Source organism: Acipenser ruthenus, chromosome 35 (assembly GCF_902713425.1).
Source record: "Acipenser ruthenus chromosome 35, fAciRut3.2 maternal haplotype, whole genome shotgun sequence".
NCBI lineage: Eukaryota > Metazoa > Chordata > Actinopteri > Acipenseriformes > Acipenseridae > Acipenser > Acipenser ruthenus.
In genome coordinates, this window is record NC_081223.1 from 11,000,705 (window position 1) to 11,013,580 (window position 12,876).

The window sequence follows — 12,876 nt, forward strand, 5'->3', positions numbered from 1 at the left end:
GACTGACATAGAAACAGAGACAGACAGATCGATCGATACAGACAGACAGACAGACAGAGATAGATAGACACAGATTGATACACAGACAGACTGACATAGATACAGAGACAGACAGATCGATCGATACAGAGAGACAGACAGACAGAGAGAGACAGACAGACAGACAGATTGATACACAGACAGACTGACATAGATACAGAGACAGACAGATCGATCGATACAGACAGACAGACAGGCAGACAGGCAGATGCAGAGACAGACATAGATACTGTTGTTGTTGCATGTTGTTGAAGCTGGGATCCTTCAAGAAGCTGCTTGATGAGATTCTGGGATCAATAAGCTACTAACAACCAAACGAGCAAGATGGGCTGAATGGGGCCTCCTCTCGTTTGTAAACTTTCTTATGTTCTTATGTTCTCATGATACAGACAGATAAACAGAGAGATTGACAGACAGAGACATCACAGATGGACAGAAGTCTCCAAATAGCATAACAGTTCTCCCAAACACTCAAAAAAAAACAGATGAATATTGAATGAAGAAATTTTAATTCCAAAAAAACAACATTTCACAATTCCTTTACAAACACAAGACAACAGAATCACACACAGTGCGATCCTGGTTATGTCAGATTATCCAGATTACTATAAGCTTTTATAAAGGGGACTAAAGGATAATAAAGCACAGTGAAAACGTATACACAGTAAAAAAAAATGCTTGTTATTATTACCATGGAAACAGCACGCACAAAACACTGCTCAGAAATACCATGGGAAACATGTCCGAGGGTCAATTGAGAACCAATTTACACTGACAATCAAGCAAGAGGCTCAGAGCCAACAATCCCTTCAAAACGTGTCCTTCTGTCGGAGAATCACTCCAGTCCTCGGCCTCCACCAAAAAGAGCGACGACTAAAAAAATCTAATTTGGTTGATCCCTCGTGGATGGGAACGTGCAGATTAATGCAACTGAGAAGAAAGCTCCAGTAAACTCAAGTGATGGAGCATTAACCACACCCCAGAGAAAACTACAGAAAGCACAAGAGTTTGTTCTGCAGCGTGGCGCTGTGGCGCTCTGCCAAAAGACCGACTTGTGAACACCCTGCAGCTTTGAACACAAAAAAAACCCAAACTTCAGCCTGATTAATTACTGGCAAGACCCACAATGCAACTCCCCGGCATTCCTAAACAGGTTTGACAGAAAAACAAGCTATGTGGCCAAAAGTATTGCATGGAATTTTAGGTTTGAGATTTAAAACTCTAGGAACATAATTTAGATCTTTTATTTAAACATCGTGTAAATCAACGAAACTACAAAATGATCAAATCGCAAAGTCTACCGGACAGAAGCCAACAGCTGCAGAGTTATTTGTTTATTTAGCAGACGCCTTTATCCAAGGCGACTTGCAGAGACTAGGGTGTGTGAACTATGCATCAGCTGCAGAGTCACTTACAATTACGTCTCACCTGAAAGACGGAGCACAAGGAGGTTAAGTGACTTGCTCAGGGTCACACAGTGAGTCAGTGGCTGAGGTGGGATTTGAACCGGGGACCTCCTGGTTACAAGCCCTTTTCTTTAACCACTGGACCAGACCATCCTTTTCATGTTGGATTTCGAAATGTCACTTTTTTTTCATTTGTCAGTTTTTTTGTATGTTATTCAATATGTTAACGTGACATTATTCAGCAGGTTTCATTCGACTTTATGAAGCGAAATGAATTAATTCTGCAGTGATGCAACACTTTTGATCAAGCCAAACCCCACCAGGGTAAGCCACAGCTGGATTAGAGTATTTTACAGCACTGGGGAATTTTACATTCAGATTCAAATGGATTTATTTAACCCTTGAGATGTACATCTCATTTACAAAGGGGTCCTGGCAGGAGAAGGCAACAGGAAATGACATGATAAAAAAAATCAAAAACAGCAACAAGAAACGGACCAAACAAATCAGAAAAAAAGGGGTATATGAAACAAAGACATGAAAAATTTTTAAAAAACACACAATTCCAAAGTGCTCTACACAGTCAGTCATTACAGGATTTGAAACCCTGCTCAGATTTAACAAATATTTATTTCCAAGTGATTTAAAAAAAAAAAGGTATTGTGAAGAGGCTGTTTGGATTAAAATCAACCCCTAATTCATTTTTTTCTCCTATTATCAGCAATAAGAACAGCAGACCAATTTACAAACCTTTTATGCGATTATTAAAATTAGTCATTGAGCAGATGCATTTATCCAGAGACTAGGAGGGTGAACTCTGCATCATCAACAACTGCTGCTGCAGAGTCACTTCCAATAGGACCTTGTTTTATGTCTCATCCGAAGGACGGAGCACAAGGAGGTGAAGTGACTTGCTCAGGGTCACACACACACACACACGCACACGCACACACACACACACACAAGCATGCAGTCAGTGGGATTGAACAGGGACCCCAAAGCTGAACTAATCTAGTATTTGCTTCACATCCTTTCGTCTCCAGTATTTTTACTGCTGTTTGAGACTTTTCTGTTTCTTGCTCTTGAAGTTTAAGTAAAGTTTTCCCACGTCAATTTGAATACTGTAATCAGTTCCTTCTGTTATCATCCAGCAGGAATACCAAAATTAACTTCACATGTTATGGGAAAAAAAAACAAACAGTAACAGACATAACACCAAACTCACAAGTCCTGCACCCTGCCCTGGGTTTCAAAACTACCCTGCCTGCTCCCTCCAGTCCAGGTCAGGCTTGAGGCACGGAGACTGAACTGCTCCCCCCCTCCCTCACCCCCCTAAGAGAAAGGGGGCTCCCTCCAGTCCAGGGCAGGCTTGAGGCATGGAGACTGAACTGCACCCTCACTCACCCCCCTAAGAGAAAGGGGGCTCCCTCCAATCCAGGGCAGGCTTGAAGCACAGAGACTGAACTGCTCCCTCCCTCACCCCCCTAAGAGAAAGGGTGCTCCCTCCAGTCCAGGGCAGGCTTGAGGCACGGAGACTGAACTGCTCCCCCCCTCCCTCACCCCCCTAAGAGAAAGGGTGCTCCCTCCAGTCCAGGGCAGGCTTGAGGCACGGAGACTGAACTGCTCCCTCCCTCACCCCCCTAAGAGAAAGGGTGCTCCCTCCAGTCCAGGGCAGGCTTGAGGCATGGAGACTGAAGTACTCCCTCCTAATATATATATATATATGCACGTATTTATCTCTACATACATTCAAGCATATTTAATACTACACGACTTCTATCGGAATGGCCTGGTAACTGATGACCTTGTGTAACAAAAGACTCTCAGGTTCTGTGTCATTGTTGGCACCTGGAGGTACTACCTGCCTTTGTCCAGCAGGGGCCGCTGTAGAGTCCTCCTCTCCCTCACCCTTCCCGTCTCCCACCTCCAGGGGGAGCTCTACCATGGAGACACGGTCAGTGGGCTGGCCTCCTCCTCCTCCTTCTCCTGCCTTCTCCCCAGTGGGTGTGGCCTTGCCCAGGACTCCTCTCATTTGTGCCCAGAAGAAAGCCTGTCTCTTGGGCTCCGAAGGCCACTCCAGGTAGGTCTTGGTGCTGAGCATCTTCTTGAGCTTGCAGTACTTGCTGGGCAGCGATTCCGGGTCGATGGTCTCCTTGACGACCAGGATGACGTCGTTGAAGGACTTGCCGATGGCGCGCTGGTGAGCGAAGTAGAGTTCGTAGTTACACCACTCGCTGTTCACGAAGTTCCGGGACAGCACGAAAATCACCTGGAAAAACAGACAAGGCAGGGAAACGGGAATTACAGGCGGGTAACGCAGCGAATTCAACTGATCCCCGTTCAACTGATCGTGTCGCTCGATCACACAGCTGAGAAACGCGTTCATAGTAAAACCGATTTCATTTGCGGGTTTCTTCTGTGAAACAACTAAATAGGCTTTTTTAAAAAAATAAATAAATAAATAAATAAATAAATAAATAATGGTCAAGCCTTCATTTTTCACTGACAAGCAGAACATGTAAACGAGATAGCGATTTGTTAATAAGAGACTCTAATGAAAAATCAAGTCTTTGATGCCGGACGCACTTTATCAGAATCGTTCTGCGAGGCTGCGTTTACATGAATAAAGAGGAGTCTCTTCTGCTTTTGAAATGAAAAAGACAGACTGTGATAGATAGACAGACAGATTGATACAGAGACAGACCTAAGACTTATTAAAAGAGCCCGTTTAGTTGTTTGACAGAAAAAAAAAAAACCCTAAATGAAATCAATTTTACTACGAACGCGTTTCTCAGCTGTGTGATCGAGAGACACATACAGCTTAACGGGGATCAGTTGAATTCTTAAGAGGAGTTAGGGGGTAAATCGCTGCACACCAGAAGCCCTAGCTATATCCCCATTCGCAGGGGATGGCATTGCCTGCAGGAGACACACACACAAGCCCTCCCCTCGACGCGGTCTCACCTTGCGGCTGTCTTCGATGTTCTCGATGATGTTGTCGATGATCCACTTGCCCGGCTGGAAGTCCCTCTCATGGATGCAAAGCCGGTACGGGGGGTCGCAGTTCTCCAAGCAGGGCAGCAGGTGATCCCTGACCCACTCCGCGTCCGAGTGGCTGTACGAGATGAAGGCGTGGTAGGCGTACACCCTCCCGGCTTCCCCTTGCTCCTGCCTGGCACGGTACTGAGCCCTGAGGATCAAGTACATGGCCTTTAGGTACCAGGGGACGTTGAAGACGTGGCAGAGCCCCACAAGGAGGAAGGCCACAGCAGCCGTGGTCACCACGGAGACCGCGATCACGAGACGGACGTCGCAGACCAGCCGGCCCGGGAGATACTTGGCTACGGTCATCTCCAGCAGAGGCTCCGGGTGGTAGCACTTGTAGTTGCCCGGCCAGTCTGTGATGCTGAGTCGGCCTTTGCCCAGGGTGTCTTGGATGAAGGCGTGGAGGTCACAGGTGCAGTGGTAGGGGTTGTTGCCCGCTGTCAGGTTGACCAGCCGCGGCATTCTGCTGAAAGAGCCCTCCCCGATCAGCCCGAAGGAGTTCCCGTCGACGGCCAGGCTAAGGAGGTTGGGGCTCTCCCAGCCGGAAGGGATAAACTTGATCTTGTTCCCGCTGAGGAGCAGCACCTGGAGCTGGGTGGCTTGGCGGAAGTAGTCCATGTCCAGGAGGTCCAGGTTGGAGTAGGACATGTCCAGGTAGAGCAGGGTGGTGGGGAGGCAGCCAAAGGTGACCTGATCAACCATGTTGTGGTGCATCACCAGTTTCGTGACGTTCTGTTTCCAAGTGCAGCTCTCCCGCGTGGACCCCAGCTTGTTGTGACTGACGTCCAGCTCCCGGAGAGCGGTCCACTCCGCGGTCAGAGCGGACAGCGCCCGCAGGCTGGCCAGCTCGTTGGCGTTGGCGTTCAAGACCCTCAGCTTGGGCATGGAGCGCCTGTAGTCGCAGTGCTGGTTGTAGAGGGCTTCGTCGGTCAAGCGGTTGCCGGCGATGGTCACCGTTTCCGCGTTCCTCATCTCCTCCCAGGAGTCGCAGGGCACGTAGTTGAAGTTCACGTTCCTGATGGTCAGCCTGACCACTCTGCTCAGCCAGGTGAACCTCCAGTCGAAACGCAGGATGTCTGGGTTGCTGATGTCCTGCAGGAGCAGGTTGTCCAGAACGAGGTCGGTGACGCTGGACTCCAAACCGTCGTTGACGAAATCGGGAGAGCGGGCGAAATCGATCGCTACCAAGCCCAAGTCTTTCACCGCGGACCCTTGCACGTTCAGGAGGGCCATCCTGAGGAGGTTCTCATTGAATTTCCCTCGGAAGAAGACCAGCTGCCTGGCTGCGATGTCCCGTAGCCCCTTGAAAAGGTCTTGGGACCCGGTGTAGTATTTAAACTCGAACAGGTTTCGAAATCGGAGGATGGCGAAGGTTTTGCCGGCTAGATCTTTCAGCATCAAGGGCAGGATTTCCGGTTTCTGGTCGAGGGCCACGTCGAACCACATCTGGTCGGTCTGGAGAACAGACAGAGTCCCCGGGTCGTAGTGCTGCAGGCTGGACGCCGACTTGATGGCAAACTTCTTCAGCGGGGTCCATCGCAAGGGAAGGAAATCTTCTCTGCTCAGGTTGAGGAGGAGGGGGCCGCCCATGGACAACGACTCAAGCTCCCGCAGGGTGGAGAAGACCTCTCCCAGCGCGGCCGAGGCAAACAGGTTATTGGACATCTCCAGGGATCTCAGCCTGGTTAAGGGTTCCAGCAGCTTGGAAGGCACCTGGGTTAAGGAGTTGTTGAAGACGCTGAGCTCCTTCAGGAGAGCGTTAGACGCGAACGCTTCATCCTCGATGAGGGAGATGTTGTTGAAGTCCAGGTTCAGACTGCGAAGCTGGGTCAGGTGTGCCAAGTCTTTGTTCGTGATGGCGGTGAGTTTGTTGAAGGACAAATCAAGCGACTCTAGAGAGGCAGGGAGCCCCGGGGGTACCTGGTCCAGATTCAGCCCCTTGCAGTTCGCGCTATACCCAGTAATAGAGCAGGGAGAGATGCTGTCGGATGCTACTACAGTCATCTGGATGCACAGTAACACATTTGTCCATGAGTTTTTCACCAAGGAAAACATGAGGGCTTGACCTCCAAAATCTGTAAATAAATAAATAAATATTAATACTACCACTAATAATAATAATAATAATAATAATAATAATAATAATAATAATAATAATAATAATAATAATAATAATAAATAATTTCATAGTGATCAATTAAGCAGTTGATTTATTAAATGAAGTTATTTAGAGATCATTTGGTACAAAAAATGAACTGCCCTTTTCAGCCCTCAATGGCCTGGATTACATGCTGGGGAAATGTCATGACTTACCTGTCTACTGTCATGACTTATTTAAGGTGGTATGGCTGAATCATAATTTTAGATAGTCTTGGTTTGTTTAATTTAACAATTCCTGCTTTGAAACTTCATGTTGTATTTGATTTTTGTATAATGTATTACATTTATATTCAAACAAACTAAATATAAACCAAAACGAACTAAAATTGTAATCCAGACCGTACCACCTTAAATAAGTCATGACAGTAAACAAGTCATGACATTTTCCCAGCATGTAAACTGGCCCAATGACCAGAGTTCCCTTAATTGAACAAGTTATTTGCTTAATTGATCAATAACTTCCATGTGTTCCCAGTCTTTAGAAATTAGCGATTTAGGGAGATCTACAAAGCTTACTGGATAGGGGGTCTCCAGGACCGCGTTTGGGCAGCACTGCTGTAAATCACATAGATTTGCCGAGTGGATTTCTACCAATCTTTATCCCTCTGTCTTCAAATACCATTTACTGTTTTTAAAACAGGTAGAAATAAGACAGCTTGCTTGCTAGTTAGCAGCCTGCTTGGAGCCAGCACTGCTCTGGGAAACAGGCCCCTGAATTGTAGAGGAAATCTGTAAGGTTACACAGATATACACAACGAGAGAGGCTCCAGTCGCGTTTCTGCCTGACCTTAGTCCTGTTTAATATGAAGTTTCATTGTGTAATATAACTTGAAATAACTATTTTTATGATAAGTCGTGACTTAATACTGCAAAGGGACTTCATAACTCTCACCTCTACACTGGGCCTGAGTGTAGGCCAAGGTTCATTTTCAACGCAGCTTAACGGAGAAGGCAGCGGACAACCCAGCCCAAATACAATGACATTGTTGTCTTACTGCCAGTATCCCATAAAGTACATCCTTTAGTTCTGATAAAATGAGTCCTCCCCGAGGAACAATATGGAAGTGAAAAGAAAGAAAAACATTTTTGTTGCCAAAACGGTTCTTCCCAGAGTAATTTTCAGCATTGAAAACAGAGTTTTCCCTTAGTCTGGCTCATCTTATTCCCATCGCTCTGTGTGTGTGTGTGTGTGTGTGTGTGTGTGTGTGTGTGTGTGTGTGTGTGTGTGTGTGTGTGTGTGTGTATGTATATATATTGTGACAGGGCAATTAGCCTTGCACAGGGTAAATGCGTGCTTGTGGTAGGGAGAGAGTTAAAATCTCCCTGCCAAACTAAACTGTTAATTATTGTATTGTTTAATTAATCACCCGCACCTGGTAATTATTGTAAATGAGTGCCAGGTGCAGGTTTTAAAAGGCGTGCCGCCAGTCTGATCAGGGCTGCTGTGTGTGAAGAAGCCAGCTGGACAGTGTTGCAAAACTGCAAGTTCCTGTGTAGATATATATGGAAATAGTGTTTTTTTAATCAATTATTCACATTTCTGTGTACCTAAATTACCTTTCTCTTTCTGATTTTGCACGTTTTGGTACACAGCAGTTTTCCTTTTTCAAATTTGATATTTATTTGATATATGTGCATGTCTCTCTGGGTGTGTGTGTGTGTGTGTGTGTGTGTGTGTCTCTCTGGGTGGGTGTGTGTGTGTGTGAGTGTCTCTCTGGGTGTGTGTGTGTGTGAGTGTGTCTCTCTGGGTGTGTGTGTGTGTGTGTGAGTGTCTCTCTGGGTGTGTGTGTGTGCGTCTCCTGGGTGTGTGTGTGTGGTTGTGTGTCTCTCTGGGTGTGTGTGTGTGTCTCTCTGGGTGTGTGTGTGTGTGTGTGAGTGTCTCTCTGGGTGTGTGTGTGTGCGTCTCCTGGGTGTGTGTGTGTGTGTGGTTGTGTGTCTCTCTGGGTGTGTGTGTGTGTGTGTGTGTGTGTGTGTGTGTGTGTGTGTGTGTGTGTGTGTGAGTGTCTCTCTGGGTGTGTGTGTGTGTGTCTCTGGGTGTGTGTGTGCGTGTGTGTGGTTGTGTGTCTCTGGGTGTGTGTGGTTGTGTGCGAGTGTCTCTCTGGGTGTGTGTGTGCGCAAGTGTCTCTCTGGGTGTGTGTGTGTGCGTGTGTGTGTCTCTCTGGGTGTGTGTGTGTGTGTGTGCGAGTGTCTCTCTGGGTGTGTGTGTGCGTGTCTGTCTAAACAAGTCTCTCTGCATTAGCGAGGATCGTTCAGCACTGGTATAATTATCAAAGCTGACTCTAGCAGCTGCAGAGAGGCGGTCTGGTCGCACACTCAAAGGATTCTTCTTTATCCTTTCACATCTTCAAATGGTTGATAGTTCATTAACACTCCATCTTCCAAAAGGAGTTTTATTGTTAAAAAAGCCTTGAGTGCGACAACGCGATCCGCACGCAATGTGTCTTCATCAGACTCAGCTCTGTTATACAGTGCTGTACAGATCCTGGTCTATAAATACACACAGACAGGAAATAACTAACTGCACTCTAAAATCATTAGTTAAAACAATTACACCACTAATTAAAAGAACATGAAAAAACAGCCATGTTCAATTACGTCATTAAATACATTGAGTGCCTTTTGGCCAGCATCTCACTCCGTTAAAAAACGTTTTTCTGTGCAAAAATGATATTTGATTTTATATATATATATATATATATATATATATATATATATATATATATATATATATATATATATATATATATATATATATATATTTGAAAGGACGTAGAAATATGAAAAAAATGTAAAGTTTCTTTTTTTTGATGCACACAAAAGGTTTTAAATGATTAAAAAAAAATGATTTCAGCTCGTCTCTGACAAAAGCACTTATTTTTAAACACAGCTGAAGGGCTTTTTTATTTAAACCTTGTGTGTACATAACAAAATTCTCACTTTACACAGCTAGATAATCGATCGATCTATCAATCGATCGATCGATCGGTAGGAGTGGGAGGGGCTGACAGAGTTGAACGCTGACGTTGTCACGTGATTTGAATAGACTTGTTAGCATTTTGAATCAATATAGTGACAAAGCACCATAACGAATAAAATGAATGTGAAAATTAAAATATGACACCCGAGCCTGCTTTAAATCGGGGATTAGGAGACTGTGTTACAATGAAAGGCTCTATGTTGCAATGCTGAGCCTGCGTCGGGCTGTTATCAGGTAACGTCAACAGGCTTGCTCCAATAACAAACGAAGCGAATTCAATCACACAGCCTCTCACCACCTCTTCAGAGAGCACAGCCTGATCACAATGCTCAGGCTTAAACAAACTGCAGTGAATGTATTTATGCTGGGGTGTGTGTGTGTGTGCGTGCGTGTGTGTGTGCATGCGTGTGTGTGTGTGTGCATGCGTGTGTGTTTGTGTGCGTGCGTGCGTGTGTGTTTGTGTGCGTGCGTGTGTGTGCGTGCGTGTGTGTTTGTGTGGAAGATGGGAGTCATGTGACTTCGCTTGACGATTAAGTTCTGAGACAATTCCTGGCAGCCAGACAAGAGGAGTCTAGCGCTGGCGTAAACATCAAAGATCTCTTTTATGGTTGTATTGACTCCCCTCCCCCCCCCCCCCCCCAGATCGACCCGACTCAGCAAACAAGCAGAGAAATGAAAAGGCTCACGCATTCAAATCTTTCAAATGAAATCCCTCGGTATCCGTTTCCGCCATTGATTTCCTTTAAAATCGGAAAGGCCTTGTTGACAGTCCAGTTGGTTCGTGTTCCCCAAAGGCAGTTTCAGCCGCACTCCTAACCCCCCTGTCCATGAAACGTGTTCGCTGCTACAGCTGTGGATCAAAGTTTTGCATCCCCCTAGAGAATGAACTCATTTCGCTTCATAAAGTCGAATGAAACCTGCTGAATAATGTGACGTTAACGTATTGAATTACACACCGCTGTGTAGGTTTCCCAGATAATTAACAGAAAAACTGACATTGAAAAATGTGACATTTCAAACATGAAATACTGTACTACTTTTTTTTTCGATATAATTTTGCTGTTTCTTTGATCACATGATGTTAAATAAAAGACCTAAAATTATGTTAATATAATTTTTTTTTTAAATTATGTCTCAATCTTAAAATTCTACTTGATGCAAAACTCTTGGCCAGAGCTACTAGAATTTATGATGATAAAACAGAGTGCCTCTTGTTAACACCTGTGCTGGTAGCCTGGTTCAAAATGACATCATCGGTTTGGAACTCAGGAATGTGATAATTAAAAAAAGAGAAATCTGCACCCACGTGGCGTTTACTGGAAATGCCCTGCAGCCTGATAATCACAGGCCCATAAGGAAACAACGATCACAGCAGTGTGGAGTAGTGGTTAGGGGCTCTGGACTCTTGACCGGAGGGTCGTGGGTTCAATCCCAGGTGGGGGGACACTGCTGCTGTACCCTTGAGCAAGGTACTTTACCTAGATTGCTCCAGTAAAAACCCAACTGTATAAATGGGGAATTGTATGTAAAAAATAATGTAATTGTATGTAAAAATAATGTGATATCTTGTAACAATTGTATAGTCGCCCTGGATAAGGGCGTCTGCTAAGAAATAAATAATAATAATAATAATAATAATATTAATACTCAACGCAAAACAAACGAGCTCCTATTGGAAGTGACTCTGCAGCAGCAGTGGCTGATGATGCATGGATTCACCCTCCTCGTCTCCAAGGCATTTTGGATAAAAGCATCTGCTAAACGATGATTTATATTATTATTATAGTTGAGACCAAAATAAAAACTATATGAACATAATTTAGATTATTTTTATTATTATTATTTATTCAACATCATGTGATCAAAGAAACTACAAAATGATAAATCGCCAAAAAAAAAAAAACTCTGGTAAGTTGCCCAAACTTGGTTCTTTCTCGTTTATTCGATTTCATCAGTGGAAAAAAACTGAACAGGAATGACCGCGGGAAATTGGGTAACACTCAAAACCCTGACAAAAACAAACACGCACAGAAACACATTTCACCTAAATACAAACACGCCCCCTTCATTCGCAACCTTTTTTTCGTGCGTTTGTTAGAAGCTTCCTTTTAAACGTGTAACTTTAACGTGTACTTCCCGCCCTGTTATAAAATTACCCGAGCGGCTTCAATCAAACGCGCTCCGCCAGCGCTGGGTTTGAGAAGCAAGTGAACCAGACAAGTCTAGACTCTAGGAGTCAGGACTCCCAGTACTAAACACATGACGTCTTGCGTGGTTTTTTAAGGTTTCAACAAAGCGGTGTCAGTCTCGCCTTCCCTGTAGCAACAGCCACGTGATTTAAACCCCAACTTGAAAAAAACGTCCTTTAGAAGAATAGTCGATATTGCTAGAAAAATGAAAACGAGTTTTTGATACGCTGATGACGTCATTCGGTTACGTCGATAACAATAACGCAGCTATGCTTGTGCATTCGCGATCGATGCTGATATTGACTCATCTTTTCCACATTCAAAGTGTTGATTGCATACAGCACCGTTTCTGTACAGAGCGTCTCTGTGTAATCTGATTCCATGTGTTTTATTTATTTGGGTTTTACTTTTCTATAGATTCCACCTTTATTTTTTTTTGACCACGTTTGTCTGCACAAGGAGATTTAACCCCTTAGGTGCAATGGGGTCTTCAAACAGCACCTGTAGAACTCCTCTGTTTGTATCCTGGGACACTATCACCCTTCATTTAAATGTGCTTTATTTTGCTCTTATCTGCCCCCTATTTTACTGCATTTAATCCTGTACTTCAGAATACTGTAATCTGCCAAGTGTTTAACCTGTAGTACTTTGTATTTAATCACATCCTGATGTAACTATCACTATTTAATCATATCCTGATGTAACTATCACTATTATCTGCTCTATTATTGAATTGTGGTTTGTCACACTTGTACTTTGCTTGAACAAAAGTTATTGTATTTCTTGCTCTTATTGTATTACTTGTATTGTAACACTTGAAATGTATTTGCTTACGATTGTAAGTCGCCCTGAATAAAGGCGTCTGCTAAGAAATAAATAATAATAATAATAATAATAATAATAATAATAATAATAATAATGGGGCATACGTGTGCCACAAGTCAGATAATGCGAACTTCGTTATTTATTTGCAGTGAGGGGCACACGACAGGGTTTAAAATGTGCTGACGCGTGGACAGGATCGTCCAAATTCTCAGTTTCGTCCTCCGAATAATTGAGT

General features: G+C 44.3%; 1 protein-coding gene across 1 annotated transcript in view; it reads right to left on the bottom strand.

Moving 5' to 3' along the window:
* Positions 1 to 3,046: 3,046 nt before the first annotated feature.
* LOC117395620 (toll-like receptor 2) overlaps positions 3,047 to 12,876 on the bottom strand; it is an 11,694-nt gene continuing 1,864 nt past the window's right edge. Inside the window, exons 2-3 of the mRNA XM_033994631.3 lie at positions 4,410 to 6,565; positions 3,047 to 3,714 (exon numbers count right to left, since the gene is read on the bottom strand). Coding sequence (XP_033850522.3) covers positions 3,211 to 3,714; positions 4,410 to 6,545 — 2,640 coding nt within the window. The 5' untranslated portion in view covers positions 6,546 to 6,565 and the 3' untranslated portion in view covers positions 3,047 to 3,210. The remainder of the gene's footprint in view (positions 3,715 to 4,409; positions 6,566 to 12,876) is intronic.